At 39.2% G+C, this 16,608-nt stretch overlaps 1 protein-coding gene across 3 annotated transcripts in view; it reads left to right on the top strand.

Moving 5' to 3' along the window:
• Positions 1-16,608, top strand: part of PCSK5 (proprotein convertase subtilisin/kexin type 5) — a 302,119-nt gene that overhangs the window by 202,751 nt on the left and 82,760 nt on the right. For all 3 annotated transcript variants that reach the window (XM_030566779.1, XM_030566778.1, XM_030566780.1), the window contains exons 13-14: positions 8,754-8,890; positions 15,793-15,936. In XM_030566779.1, coding sequence (XP_030422639.1) covers positions 8,754-8,890; positions 15,793-15,936 — 281 coding nt within the window. The remainder of the gene's footprint in view (positions 1-8,753; positions 8,891-15,792; positions 15,937-16,608) is intronic.

The raw sequence follows: 16,608 nt of genomic DNA, 5'->3' as shown, positions 1-16,608 counted from the left end.
TTATTCATGAAAGAGCAAATATTATCACACACAGACACACCAAAAATCCCTTTCTCTGGCAGGCTTCTGAAATATATTAGCTTGCCAGTCAGATTCAGTTAACATCAGTTCACAGCTCTAGGATTCTAATAACAAATAATATGTGTATTTTGGGGAAGCCAGGACTGGCAAATGAACTACAGCCCCTAACAATCCTTTCCTTACAGTAGAGTTCAAAAGTGGGTGGATACAGTGTTTTCAGATTATGGGAAGGCTTGTTTATTTTCTTTTAATCGGCAAAGAATAAACCATACAATTTAGGGACAGTGCATATTAGTGATTCGAATGTGTATTTTTAAATGTCATTTTGTCATACAGGAAAGAGTTGTTTTTGTTATTATTTAACAGCTTTAGTTAGGACAAAGAGAAGCAATGCTTGTTTTTCCCTAAGATAGTCTAGGTGTGCCAGAATAAATCCATGCAAGTTCACAGGTAATACAGGGATGCCTCAGCAGCAAATCATTTGGAGGGTTTTCTAGAGACAGAGGCTGCCATGCATTGCTGCTACCTGACTGAGACACTTTTCTCAGACTTACAAGACCTTTACATGCACACAGACATGATTAATAGCAGCAATACCAGCTGTTTTACTGAACCCAGGAAAAATCTCATTGCTTCACCATTACTCATCTGGTTTTAATTTGAAACAGTTTACTGGTGAAATATCTTAGAAGTGCAGATGTACATTTTACATGTGTGCCACTCTTATCCACCAGATCTAGAAGAAGAGTCACTGCATAGTTTCTGTTGCACTAATGAGTAGATTCCCCAGACAATATCTGTTGGGTTTTTTCCCCTGAATATTTTGTTCTTAATGTTGGCATCCCCTAAAATGATGTCAGGAAAAAAACTTGTTAGTCAGAGGCGCTATGGATTCCTTCATAGGCATTTGGTGGATTACACTGTCACTGGCTTCAGCTTCTTGTGCATTCTTCAAAAACTGCATTACAGGGAACATCTGCTTTGCTGTTTGGAAAGTGCTAAACATGATTAAATTGGATGTACTGCAAAAGAAGAAAATACAGGCTCAGAGAGTGCAGGCTGGGGTGAGGCTGATGCTCAGCTAGTCATAATAACTACATTTGGACCAAAGCAGAACAGAATCCCCTTTTCAAAACAATTGTCCAGTGGATTTGGCAACTCACACAGAATAGTTTTGAGAGACCAAGGCTTGTCCCAATACACACTCAAATCAAGAGGCCACAGAGGACCATCTAGATGGAAAGAACACAGAGAGGGGCTAGTATGCCATGGGCTCACTTATCTCCCACCAAAGTCACCGCTTTGTTTACATTGCATCCTTTACATTTAAAACAGCTGCTGCCTGTTAGAACTACGTAGCTGAATGCCTTTTAACCATACGGTGGCAAAATTCCAGACCCTTATCTTCATCTGCTTACATCTCAATGACATTCATAGTACCACTTCCCAACAACAAGAGGATGTGCTTTCCATTGCGATCTTTTCCTCTAATGAAATCTTTGACGTCAGTAAATTTTGTTAATAAAATCCTCTGCCAAAAACTCCTCTCTGATTAAATATGAGATCCTGTAATCTGGTGTCAGGGCCAGCTCCAGGCCCCAGCACGCCAAGTGCATGCTTGGGGTGGCATGCCGCAGGGGGCGCTCTGCCGGTTGCCGGGAGGGCGGCAGGCAGCTCCGGTGGACCTCCCACAGGCGTCCCTGCGGAGGGTCCGCCAGTCCTGCGGCTCCGGTGGAGCATCCACAGGCATACCTGTGGGAGGTCCACCGGAGCCGCGGGACCGGCGGACCCTCCGCAGGGACGCCTGCGGGAGATCCACCGGAGCCATGGGACCCTCGAGCAGCAGAGCGCCCCCCACGGCGTGCCACCATGCTTGGGGCGGCGAAATGGCTAGAGCCAGCCCTGTCTGGTGTCACTTGCAATATCACTTAATAAAAATTGTCGGTGATTAGAAATGGAAGAGGAAGCCCTCTCTTTATATAGGACTGTTTAGATTTCTAGACTGTCCCATCTGTCATTAACATATTAAAATCTATTCTGGAAATACTTCATAAAGTGTTACATTTTCGAGGTAAATTAAAAAGAAGTGGAGAGGACAACCCCACTTTTGATGTTGAGCCACAGCACCTAGAACCCCTATCCACTAACAACTAGGGATAGGCAATGCAGGGATAGGCAACCTATGGCACGCGTGCCGAAGGCAACATGTGAGCTGATTTTCAGTGGCACTCACACTGCCTAGGTCCTGGCCACCGGTCCGGGGGCCTCTGCATTTTAATTTAATTTTAAATGAAGCACCTTAAACATTTTTAAAACCTTATTTACTTTACATACAACAATAGTTCAGTTATATATTAAAGACTTATAGAAAGAGACCTTCTGAAAATGTTGAAATGTATTACTGGCATGTGGAACCTTAAATTAGAGTGAATAAATGAAGACTCGGCACACCACTTCTGAAAGGTTGCTCACCCCTGAACTAGAGTGACCCTACAGTACTGCCATCAAATACACTAAAAACAAAAGAATACAATCACCCAGCCCATGAGGATGAACCAGCATCTGGAATAATTATCTCCCATCCCCAGGCTGCTATTTTGCACTGCCTCCTTTAGCTTTGCCCCTGCCCTTCTCTCTTGCTGAATGGACATTGTGCCATTCCTTCTTCTCCATACGGTTGCCTCCCACCCCCAATTTCTTCGAAGTCCTGCACTTGCTGCTTTGCTGTGGCTGTCAGCACTGGCCTTGCTGCCCCCTCTCCACCCCTCCCCCCCAAAAAAAGACTTTGTGTGCTTCTCTTGCTGTAACTGACAGGAGAAAAAATCTTGTGCAATGCATTAGAATTGTTTCCAGCAGGCAGACAACAGATGGAAAATAAATAAGTTCAGGAGCACTGGGAATGTTAGTAATGCTAGAGACAGAAAAATAGCATCAGAAATAAATACATTTAAAATAGTGGGGGAAAGATTTTCTTTTGATCTTTCCACCAGACACTGGAGGGCCAAATTCAGTTCTTTGTGAGGAAGCAAGTGGCACCATCCTTCCTGTTATTCTAAACCCAGTCTTCGGAGATGCCCAAAGATGAGCTTGTAAGAAGGATGAAATTCAATATATCCTACCTCTATAAAAATGCAGGCCTTTTAGATCAGGCCTGAGAATACTGCTGGATTAGTACAGGGAAACTTTGTGTTCCTCGCAGTACTAGTCTACCTGTAGCAATCTATCTCCTTTTAACACTCAATACTTCATTTAATTTTTGTTTCAAATTAATTTTAGTTGAAGCTGGATTCATCCTGAAAAGTGGAACAGGTGGGAATGGGGTCAAATTTATGATCTATCTGAATGCCCCAGTAAATGGTGTTTTCAATAAATTAGGAAGAAAGAAGGGAGCTGAATTAAACTTTGTGATATCAGGGGATAGTTCTGAAGGATTTTGCCCCCTCCACACAGACTTGTCTCATCTGCTTAAGATGAATGTAGCCTTGGGATCACTGGGCCCAGTTCGTTCCTGGTATAATAGCATTGACTTCAATGGAGATTCACCAGGGATGAATTTGACCTACTTGATGTACTGCCTTGTGCCTGTCTCCCCCACCAGCTTTCCTGTGCCTGAAACATGTCTATATTATGGTGCTGTGTTCATTCATGGACCTGCACCAGGGGCTTCTGAAGATTTTCAGCAAATTAGATAAAAAAGTGTGTTTTTTAAACAAACAACCTTTAGCACAAATAATACCTGGTGCAGCTGGTGGAACCTCAAGTCCTCACACGTCTGGTCCGATGAAGATGGACCACTGCATGCTGGTACCTCTAGAATCTGTGGGCAAGTTCTCTATATCAAGATGAGGGTGGCTGTAGTCAGGCCTTTTTCCTTCAATGTCATTATATCTTTCCTGTTGTACATGCAACCATCCTATGAGCCGAGATGGCATGCTCACATTTCAGATCAAACTGTGCTTGAGTTCCATTTTGCCTCATAAATTAGCTTTAATGAATAAATGTAAGAGATGAACTTCTGGGGGTAAGAACTATAGAAAACAATGACTTTACAGAGGGAAGATATAATCACCTACTTTCTTATGGAAAATCCCTTTAACTTAACAGATATAGGTGAGAAGGCTTTCAGAGTGCCTATCTGCTGCCAGACCACTTCTTAGGAGGATTTGTTTTCTTCATACTGTAATGCAAATAGGTGGTAGGAACTGGTTGACTGCTTTGATTAAGCTGGTTTCAGCTGTCTGGAGTTCCTCAACAGTTACTTCTCCCAGCTGACAGGCAGTTGCGGGAGCCCCTGTGGAGAACTGCTGTTCAAAGGAGTTTACCCAATCATCTGCAGGTGCAAAGCTCAAGAAGGCACTCTGCAATGTTAAAAATACTAGTTCAGCTTCAGTCTTGTGCCCCATTAGCCCAGCATGCAGGGATCACTTATTTGTCAAGTTGCTAATTTAGAAGGGCTGGAGTACATCATAAACAAAGAGCTCTGCAGTAGAGGACAAATTGTCCCCCATCTCCAACTGCCCTCAGCCCCACTCATCAATCGCTTGGGGGTGTGTACATTTCCTGACTCTTGAAACAGTGAATTCAGTATATAGTGTATGGTCGTCTATCACATGCACTGGAATTTCAAGGATAAAAAAGGACCAGAGTAATACAAACCTATATTTATAAATTTATCTTTTTTATTTGTCTTGTCTTGATGTCTGATTGTGATGGTACTCACCAAAGTCTAGCCCCCAGATCCATCTTCTGTTATAGACAGGAGGGGGTTTCAGTTTGTAAACTCAAGTTAACTACGGCTTGCTGTTTTTCTCTTTGGGTTCTTGGGTTTTGTTGTTCTTATTGTTGCTTTTGGTTTTTGCATTTATCAGTTGTGAGCCGTTTACTAAAAATCTAAACTATTTTCATCTATGAAGATCTTGTAGATGTAACTGTGAGGGGCTAACCCTATGTTCCCAGTTGTGGAATGTGACTGAAAGTGGATACCCACCTGCCTCTATTTCTAAAATTTAAATTAGAGATGAATATTTCGGTTTCTCATTATGCTGTTAAATGGAGAGAGGATACAATTGTTAGTGGTAACAGTTGTAGAAGGAGCAACAAGATGATCTTGTTTTAAGGAAATAATTATTTGAGTGTACTTTCTACGTATGTACGTGTGTGTATGAATATATATTCATGTACAGTACACACCTACACATATGTATATTATATAATTTCTCAAAGAGACCCATTATTTTTCAGTTTAAAAATAATTTAGTACTGGACATGTTCCTTTTCAGCACATAGATGCTCCATCTCTTAGTACAGAAAGTCAGGACTGCCATATCCAACCTATCTTGGCCATATTGGTATCGCCAAGGTTCACATGGGTACTTAGGCAACTGGTCCCATTTTATATTACATTAGCAAATAGTTTATAGGTTCATGAGTGATTAGTTAATGTTAGATGTATGTTACAGGCATGACTAGAGGTGTTATAGTGGTTATAAGCACATCTATTGTTGTTGTATATGGCTATAAGCCACCCATTGAACTATTGGACTCTGCAATAATCCATAACAGTTGATTAGCCATTCATTAAAACACTTATTAATCATTTACTAATTCTTTGTAAACTATTCATAAATATACCCTTAGTATGAAGTATTGACCTAGTAACTGAATCCACCTGACACATGAAAAAGTATGAGCTGGGTTTTAATGACTCAATGCCCATAAAAAAAAATTCCACTCAGTTTTATGATTTCTTTTTGTGTGAGAGAAAAGTTCATCCTAACTTTCTGGTAAATGTTTCTGTCAATTTAGATATATGCTTCAGTGATTACCACCCTTTTATGAGAAAGAAATGGACATCTTGGTATATCACCTACACTCTCCTTTATATAAAATACCCTAGTAAATATGCAGATTAGCATAAAAATGCTCATACAGGAGAGCACATATAGCACATGCATCGCTGGGTCTAGGCTGTATGAATTCAGCCTTTTACAAACTCAAACTCACCATTTTACTACTTGCAAACACTTTCTTCACTGGCCCACTTTTTCTTCAACATCTTGCGATGTTTTCCTGTGGCTCATTGACAGTGTGTTCATTTTTAAGAACAGGTAAGGATGAAATAGAAAAATACCATTTAAACCCCTAATTGATAAGTACTGTACCTTTCCAATAGGAGATTGGTAATCTGTTCATTCCAAAAACTAGCCCATGCCATAGAAACAGTACTAAACTATTCCCCAATAATGATCCAAAACTTGACTGCTTACAGCATTCATGCAGAATTCTGTAGTAAATTTTAATTAGAGATATTATTGCACATCTGGGACAAAGTGCCATTTTTGCACCCAAAAGTGACTGTGGTTTTAGATAAGAGTAAAAATCTAATGGCATTTTTAAATACCACATTTTGGATAGAATTTAAATAAGCAAACAATATGAAGACCAAACATCTGAGGTGACTGAAAACGTATCTCAGGACAAGGTTGAATCGTAGATTATAACCTCCTCTAAAACACAAATGCTATGGAAAATCTTGTACTAGTCCTTGTTAAAAATAGGCAGTAAATATCTGTGACATGTCTCTGTGAAATGTACGTGACTTAAATCCCAATAAATATAGAATTTTAAAAATAATTACATGGTATTTATATAATGCTATGTAATTTAGCTGCCATAACACTAGAGAAGACTATTGCTGCCTTGACTGACTGACACACTGTTTAAAAATAATATACTGTGATAGTATGAGTTGTTTACTGAGTTACTGTAAAAATCAGCACAATATTGCATGGCAACTATATTAAGTCTGTTGAACAACTTTTGCAATCATTTAAATTGAACCTATCCAGTATGTGTGTATGGAATGATGTCTGGATAGGTAATCTAGATCACTGCAGTACATGGTGTATGCTATACTAGCAAACATTTGTTTGCAAAATCTGCTGTACTCAGAAAACTAAACTGATAATCACACAGAATGGGCCAAATTCTCTGCTAGTACAAATTCTATGCATCAGTGGAATTGCACTAAAAAAAATCTGACCCAGTCAAGAATGAGAATGTAGTTTTATTTTAAAGTATATATTCTTCATTGAATGTTATCAGATATTCAGATACAAATAAGTATGACAGAAGGATGAAATTTACACAAACTGGAGAAGGAAAAGTTTTGGCCAAATCCTGCATGCTCCCTGCACACATGGTTTCTTTTAAACTCCAGGAAAGTTAGGGGAATGGAGGCCTTACAGGTTTAGGACCTATCTCTGTGAAATGAGTGAGGTTCTCAAGAGGAAAGAAAGCCTTCTTCTGTGTGCCTGGAACATCTTTTAACAGTACTTCGCACAAAGTAACAGTGCTAGAATTCACAGTTTTTGCACATTGTATTCACAACTTTTTTTTAAAAAAAGAGGCTGAAAATACACTTAGAAACTACAAGAGTCAAGTGATTTAAAGGTTTGCTTGGTTTGTTTGTGTTTTTTTTAGACATTTGTATGAATAGGTTTTTCTCTAAGAGAAAATTGTGGTAAATCCATTGAATCAACAATGGTACTATGCCAGTAGTCAGCTAGTGTACAAATCTAATTTTATGAAATATACTTAAGCACAGATGTGAGCCATGGAATCTCCATACATAAAGAGTGTGAACAAAAATATATAGCTAAACACAGCATTTGTGAATCTGGCTGTATGTGTGTGTTTCCGGGAAAGGGAGGGAGAGATCTGAAATTGTATATATTCTTTCAAAGCTGAACTGTACCATTTATGAGGCAGCAGGCTCTACTCCAATGAATCTCTTATCAACAGCTTTGGGGCACCAGGCAACATGCTGTTAACGCTGAACAAAAAGGCGTGCTCTCTTGTGTCTTTTCAAAATCTCATTAATAAATTCCAGTTTTAGGCAATAAAATCTTGGGCCAGACCTCCCCGCTGCTCAGCATCAGATTGCAGACTCTGAACTGGATCCTCCCTACTAAAACACACTGTATTTCAGACCCAAGCTCTAACCTCTTCATCCAAGCCCTAAGTAATAAGATTACTGTAAAACTGTTAGTAAGACGAAATCATCATATGCCAATCAGTCTCTGCATTCAAGCAAAACTAGACTCTGTCAAACCTTTGAAAATAGCAATACTTAAATCATTTGAAGTTTGATACACCAATTTCTCAGTTACTTTTGTTTCGTTCACAAGCATCATGAGTACTGAATCTCTCCTGGCCCCAGCTACTCATATTGTATTGCTCACCTAGTATTTCTTATTTTCTTAACCCCCTGTTCAGTATTTCAACCCAAAACTGGAAAAAAGAAAACTTTCCACTTAAAAAATGATGTTTGTATCTGGGTCACACTTTTAGAACAAAGGAAAGGTAGTTGTGTTCAGTGTGTACTTTTTCAGGATGTGAATTTTATTAAATTGCACTGGCAATTTTAATTTGCAGTAAATAAACTCTCATTCTCTCTTGCATTATATGAAGCAACAGCATATAGAAGAATTGTCCTCCCTGCCCCATTGACTTGTTATATACAGAATGGTCCCATCAGATATGTTTGAAATAGGTGCAGCAAAACCATGGTGATAAATTCAGTATAAATGCTTAGATTACATACACTAATTAGTTTAAATATACTTCGTTTGTGAGTGGGCACACATGAGAACTGAGGATCACTGATGAAGGCAAGGGTTTATTTTCTAGTTCTTCTGTATATGTAGTAATACTTTATTGCTTTATCTTAGGTTATTTGATCATTCCACAGAAGGTTTTAAAAACTGGGAGTTCATGACTACTCATTGCTGGGGTGAAAAAGCAGCAGGTGACTGGAAGTTGGAGATTCATGACACCCCATCTCAGCTGAGGAGTTTCAAGTCTCCAGGTATGAATCCATTCTTTAGTTAGGCTCAGTGGTTCAGAAGAATATGGTGAATTGCATGCAGTACTTGGGCTAATTCCTGCCCTCATTTACACTAGAGCAGACACTCTGATTTCAGTGGGATTGCAGAGAATTGAGGGCAGAATTTGCCTCCCATCTATTTGTTCTGCTTCACTTCCACACTTTTATTACCTATCTTCTGAGACCTGTAGCTCCTTCTTACCATGAACCTACTTCTGATTTGTGTGGAAAAGAATGGCAACAATGCAGTGTTCTTGGGGGCAAACTACCACCTCCTTTATCCTCACCATGTGAAAACTTGTCATCTCAAAGTATAAGTTGCACTCCACAGCTAGACCACACCAGTCTTGTGAGTTTTGGGAGCCAAGAGTCAGTGTTTGAAAATACAAAGGGATTTAGAGACAATTTTTCAGAAGGAGAAGCCCAAGATTGGTATGTGCAGTTGCATGCCGGCATTTTTAAGGCAGTTAACACAATGGCATGTACAAACTGGTAAAGGCTCCCTTTTGAGCTCCCCAGATTCTGGCCCACCTTTGCATCAGGCTGATGAAGGTCACTCCCCTCATTGTAGCTGATAAAACTGCTAGCAATCTCTGTCCACACACTTTCTCCAATCCGTGCTCACTGCGCCAGCTACAAGGAGGGAAGTGGCCTTGATCAGTTCTCCACCACCGGAGAATCTACACACACACACACAGAGTACTGGGGTGAGCCTCCCATAGCCTCTACAACTGCTTTGAGGTTTCTTTGTGCTGCTATACACAAGACAAAGTGTCCCCGACCTTTTACTCTCCCGCTTTTGAATCCTATTCTTGTTTACATATGTTTTTAGCCTCAGAAGATCTCCTGCTTGTAATTCTTGTTGCACACATAGGTCCCAATATGTGGTACACTAGTATATGCAAATATCCAAAAATTTCAGTACAGATAGGTCAAATAAATTAAGATTTAGGTTAGAATTTTCAGAGGGACCCAAGAGAGTTAGATGCCAATCCCCATTGACTGCAATGTGAGATGAGTATCTTAAGTATTCTGAAAAAATCTCAGCCTTAAGCCTCATTTTCAAAAAGATACACTGCAAACAAAAAATACCACCACTATTAATGAATATAGAGTAGAATGCTTCCCTTGATATCTCACATCAAAATAAATGAGATACCCTCAGATCAGTTGCCTGAGGGCATTTAAGTTCTGTCAAGATTTATTTCAATAAAAATATTGAGGAAGAAGAATTACATCAGCAAGAAATCTATACTAAAAATGGTCACAAGAGTTGGAGTACAATGAATGTATTGACAATTATGTAACAGTAAAGCTAAATTAACACTTATAGTACAATTGAAAACACTGAGAATCAACTCAGTAAACAACATTGCAATAAAGGTGGAAAAATCTGAGTGATGACTAGCCTGTGACATTTAAAAAATGTGTAAAAATTCAGGATTAACTATCTAAAATCTGATCAGAGTCACCAAAAAATTACCACTAGGCATGTTGGTTTAGAATTCTATAAAGACAACAAAATATATTACCCTTCAGAAAACTAAGTAAACTCACAAACCATTTAAGATTTTTTTAATTGATTTACCTAAAATCAACCCTAAATTTCTATATGACATGTCTGATACTCAAGATAAAATATATGAAGCCATACAAATTTATTCTTGATAGTTTAACATTAGAATTTTGTTTTTAAACAGTTAAAAATACACTTGTTTCTGAATTAGAAAATATATAATGACACTCAAAAATCTAAACTGCTTTCACCAAATATGATGACCGCCTTCATATCACCAGTACACAGGAAAAGAATAAAGAATTTTTGGCTAAGTACTAGCTACCAGGCTTGAAAATTATATGTTTAAAGTTGATTTTGTAAAAAGTTTGTGGCTGATAACATAAGTAGCGTATTAAATATCTCCAAATTCTGCTTGGTCAGAAAGTCCCATTAGTAGTTTTGTTGTCAGATGTAGAGATGGCCTTTTGTCCTGTGGATTGGAACAGTGTTTTTTTCTCTCTTGGTTGAAATTGGATTTGGCTTAAGATACTTAAATTGGAATAATACACCTTCTTCGAGTGCTTGCTCATGTCAGTTCTAATTAGGTATGCACGAACTGCGTGCACAGCAGCTGGAAGGTTTTTCCCATAGCAGCATCTATTGGGTCGGCCTGGGTGCCCCCTAGGGTCCCACCTTCATGGCACTCAATGTAGGGCCCTGCCGACCCCACACCCCCTCAGTTCTTTCTTGCCGGCTGGATTTATGGATTTAGAAGACTAACTTTAGGCACCCGGTTTTGAAGGGCTTTTCTACAGCACTCTAGAGGTCTGAAGCGAAATACAGTCTGCTTCAGTTTTTCAGTCATCACTCAGCTATCACTGGTCCGATTATCTTCTCAGGCCAGTTTTCACTGGCATCGTTCCATTGGCTTCAATGGAGTTCCTCCTTTCATCAGGTTATTAAAAAGGAAGCCCATAAAGTCAATGGTCGGCAACTTCATCAATATTTTAATGTTACCAAATTTAATCTTGGGTTAGCAAGAGGCCTGCCTGGCACCAAGGAATTGGTTAGAGCAGCTTGCAGTAGCACCCTAAGAGTCATCCCCGAGCCAAGTACAGCAAAGAGCAATGCATTCCAGCCACCTCCCTCCCTCTCTGCCATGGCACACTCCCTATGCTAAAGCCTGAGCAAGGGCTGGCATAGAGCCACTTCGGTAGTTCTCCACCAACTCCTTATAGAGGGGCTATTCTCCAGAGTCCATTTATAGCCCCTTTATGCTACCAGGACAGTGAAAAGGGGAAAAGCTAAAGAGAGGATTGAGTTCCACCAAATTTTATATAGGACTAACATTAGTTCAAATACTCTTTAAGGACCTGTTCCTGCAAACTCTTGCTTAAAAGAGTATTCCTGTTGATTTTAATACTTTACACTGCATGAACTGCAGCACAATTAGTGGCTTATCATATGGAGCTAGATCTTCAAGTGGTGTAAATTGGCAGAGCTCTACTGATTTCAATTAAGCAATGAGGATTTACAGCTGGTAAAGATCTAGCTCATGTTATGCAAAGAAGTGGTAAATGCAGTAGACCTGCCCAGCTGAGGATTTCTCTGGCAGCTGGCACAGAGCTGTCATAGCCATCTCCTCCAATACCCAGCTGTAGAAGTCCACAGCTGGTATATGAGCCCCTGGGGCCATAGTTAGCCAGCATAGTTTAAAGACATCCTGAGGCTGCTCTAAACTGTCAGGAATCACGCCAATGGGAAATCATGTCCCATATCTTCAGATGCACCCAGTGGTTAGTGGGCATAGCTGAGAATCTGGACCTGGAGAAGGGGTTCTTCACTGCCTTGAACCTTGTGTAGTCATTTACACTTCTGCAAGATGGGTGTAAAACACCACCAGACCCAAATATCAATGTTAGACACTCACTCTACATTCGCACGCACACATGTAAGTGACAACACAGGATCCAGGACAGTGGAGAATTCAGGCCCTGGTTCTTTTTGTCCTTTTTAGCATCATTTATTCTCAGCATCCAGAGTAGTACTTGCCTCATAATGGAAACCATCTAATAGCATTCCTGTTCAGAAGAGATGTGTTAATGCTTGGCATATGTTATCCAAGGAAAAACTCAGATGTTTGAATTTGTCCTGACAGTGATAGATCAGTGGGCAGAGTGTGAAGTAAGCAAAGGTGCATCAGTACAATCTATGGTAGTTACCCAGTTTATCACCAGAGTCTGCAACTGATCACACTGCTATCCCCACCATACGTGTTTTGTATTTCTGCATGTCTGTAAATACTTGTTTAGCTATCAAAAAGTTTTATAACTTATAACTACATTTTTCCTGTCTCAAAATGTGAACAAATGACCAACCCATGTAATGTTTCTGATGTCATCAGACCCTAGCATTGGGCAAGGTATTGTCACATGTTAGCCATAAAGAAAAGCAGCATCTAGTTTATAAAAAACAATGCATGTTATTTCTGCATTTAATTCAGCAGAATTTATGGGGCAAAATGCAGACATATGCTGTCTATGAAACTCTGTGATATACTGTTTCTCCTACACATATAACTGGGGATCTCTTTGTTATGTACTAACTATAAGGAGGGGAAGGGACTGTGCTAGCCAGACTAAATGGTGAAATCAGCCAAAAAAAATATTTTGGCTCAAATGTGTATGGTTTGTATATTTGTTATAAAAGTGTGTGTCTGTGTGTGTGTGTATTTTCATTGTGCAAATTAAAACTGCCTTGAGTGCCTTACGTGCTGGCAAATTCCATGGATTTTCTCAATTTTATCGACTGAACTAGTCTTTAAAAGGAAACTACTCCCATGGTAACACCTGCATTACTCTCCCCTCCACTTGTTTAATTAAAAAGCACGTTCAAGGCCCAGATCCTGTAAATAGATGTGCTCATGTAGACTACTGCATGCATGCAAAGTCCAAGAATTATAGCTTCAGTAGGACTCAAACTCAGACTTTAAGGCCAGAAGGGACCATCATGACCATCTAGTCTTACCTTCTGAAGATTACAGGCCACAGAGTCTGACCACCTACGCCTGTAACAGGCCCATAACCTCTGGCTGAGTTACTGAAGTCCTCAAATTTTGATTTAAAACTTCGAGTTACAGAGAAGTCACCATTTACTGTAGCTCAAACCAACAATTGATCTGTGCCTCATGTTGCAGATGAAGGTGAAAAAAACATAGGGTCTCTGCCAATCTGATCTCAGAGAAAAATCCTTCCAGATTCCATGCATGGGCAGCAAAAATAAGTGGAGTATTTCTAGTGGGGTCCTGCAGAAATTGGTTCTTGGACCAATATTTTTGTCAATGATCTGGAAAAATATATAAAATCATTGCTTATAAAGTTTGCAGGTGACATAAAGATTGGTGAAGAATTAAATGATGAGGGCAGGGCAGTCTAGACCTGTTAGTAAAACACATTATTTGACTGCATCCAGTTTATTACAGCCAAATGCAAGGTCATACATCTTAAAACATAGGCCATAATTGCAGGGTAGGGGACTGGAAACTTGTGGCTCTGACAAGGATTTAGGGATAAGCACCTAGAGACATGCTAGAGCTAAAAGGGGCAATGTGATCCGGGGGTGTATAACCAAAGATTAAAGGTGTTTGATCTAAAGAAGTTTCAGGGGCCACTTCAGCACAATCTTGTACAGGGAGATGTTGTCTGATATTACAGGGATCTTTAATCTAGCAGACAAAGACAAGTGGCTGGGAGGTGAAGCTAGAAAAATAAGGTGCACATTTTATCACTGGTAGGGTAATTAACCATTAGAACACCCTATCAAGAGATGTGGTAAGTTCTCCATCACTTGAAGTCTTTAAATCAAGGTTGAATGTCTTTCTAAAAGATATGCTCTACCTCAACCACAAGTAATTGGGCTCAATGCAAGAATTAAGCTACTCTTGTGTGATGCAATAGGTTAGACTATAGGACCATGGCCTTTTCCAGCCTTATAATCTATCAAGAGAGGACAAATAACGTCAGATAAAGGGTAGGATTTCTATCAAATCAGGCTGAAAATTCGAACAATAGGCAATACTGGGTTGACTGAGACAGGTACTGTTTCACAACAGTCTTTAGTCTGGAAATATAACAGTTGACACGAAAATGGGTGATCACCTCCCATCAGCCAGTCACCTTAGGAAAACCTCTGTTCTTGTTGCATACATTTTAGGTGTTGAATGTAAAATCAGAGAGGTAATAGGGCATATAATTTGGGTACCTCACTAGAGGACAGCAACAAAATTGGGAGAATACAGAAAGATAACTAGGATTTGGTAAAAGTTAATGGAACTTAACTTCTATAGTTTAAAATTACACAGGCAAAGGAGAATATTAAAGCCCAAAACAAATTGTAGAGAGCAATTAATAGAAAGGAGGAAGTAAACTTATTTGAATTTTACCATAGGTGTAGTATGAGTGATCTCTTTAAAGAAAGGTTAATTTGGTTTAAACTTCTGAAAAAAGTTGCTCTGAGGGAAGAGCAATTAGACCAAAGAATAGCCCACCATGAAACGTAGCTGCAGGACTTTTTCAAATATTCACCGCTGACCTATTTCAGTCCCAAGCCTTTCATAATGAGAGACTGACAATTATGCTGACTTGGGCTAAATTGTATAGTGATGTTTAATGTGGGCAAATACAATCAAGGGAGCAGTGTGGCCAAATTTATTTTCCATATTTTAATCTTATAGTATGGGTTTTCACTGATGGTGGTGTTTTCAGAGGATGACATGGAAGTTTTACTACAGAGATTTTGATCAGTTAGAAGAGTATTTCTTCCCTCAGTGTGCATTAGTAGACCTCTATTAAAGCCAGTAGGAGTTACTCATTGGGTATATAAGAAAATCAACCTCTTTAATAAACTGGAATCCCATCAATTGTGCAACTAATTAGTTGACAGATTATGAATAATAAAAAAGAAAAATTGGTTTACTAGTGTTCTGAAGGAAAGTGAAATCTGGGATGAAAACTTGCCTCATTGAAGTCCATATGATTTCATCATCAGGATTTCACTCCTTATATGAAAACTATTTATGTTTTTTTATTGAAGCAAGCATGAATGTTTAAGTAGGGTTTTATTAGAATTGGAAGAGGTTGAGGTGGTGGAAGATCTGATGTATGATAAACTGATTTAGAAAGGTGAGCTGGTTTGGATTTATACTGAAGCTAAAACTGCATTATCTCTGTCTCACTATGTCCTGCACGAGGACACAGAGATAAAGCAAGGGCTCAAACTCACTTATAATCATTCACAATTTCACATGATCAATATCAAAATCCATGAGAGAGAGAAAGAGAGGATGTAAGTAATTTCTAAGATTATGCTTTAAATATTTGACTGCTAGGCAAATTGAAAGAATGGTCCTTAGTTCTTTATGGGACATCCATCCAGCCTTACTCACCAAGAAACGATTTTCCCAAAGTGGAACGAGTTCGCTCCAGTCCAGTTGAAGACCCTACAGAAGACTATGGGACAGATGACTATGCAGGTGAGTTGAACTCTACATCTCAAGGAATCATTCATTTACTGTACCTCATGTATAATAGGATTGAGGACTAATTTGGCACACTGTATGTGCCATTGTACTGTCAGAACGTCACTGCCTAGCCACCTTAATTGTCTGATGTTCATCATTTCCCTATACTCTACTCTTCCTTCTTCTGTCTACTTGCATTCCCTAATTAGAGGCTAAGATCATGGAATCAGGAACTGTGCCTTGTTTGTTTGTTTGTTTGTTTGTTTGTTTGTTTGTTTGTTTGTTAGCCACTTCGCACCATGTGGATGTTTCTGGAAACAAATAATAAACAACAAAAATAACCAAAGCAGTTGAATACAAAATAACTTGCACAGTTACTTTGATCTGCCTTTCCCTTTCTCTGGATTGAAGAGGAAGTTTGTATGTGTGTTTATAAAACTTCTTTTCATAAGGTAGAATTGTAATAAATATAAGCATGCAAGCTTTATAATAATTACATGCAGGAAAATGAACTTTCTAAGATCAAAAGCATGATGCCAACCAAAGCTCTAGTAAAAAGGCTTTGCACTGAGGTTTTTCCCATGAGAGGAATGGGAGAGGTGAGACTTCAGTTAACAGTTTTGATTAAGCCCCGAGTCATGTGACTTGTTATTTAAAGTTGCACATAAATCTTTTTAATTCTGA

Source organism: Gopherus evgoodei, chromosome 6 (assembly GCF_007399415.2).
Source record: "Gopherus evgoodei ecotype Sinaloan lineage chromosome 6, rGopEvg1_v1.p, whole genome shotgun sequence".
In the NCBI taxonomy this organism is placed as follows: domain Eukaryota; kingdom Metazoa; phylum Chordata; order Testudines; family Testudinidae; genus Gopherus; species Gopherus evgoodei.
This window is presented reverse-complemented; position numbering and strand designations above follow the sequence as displayed.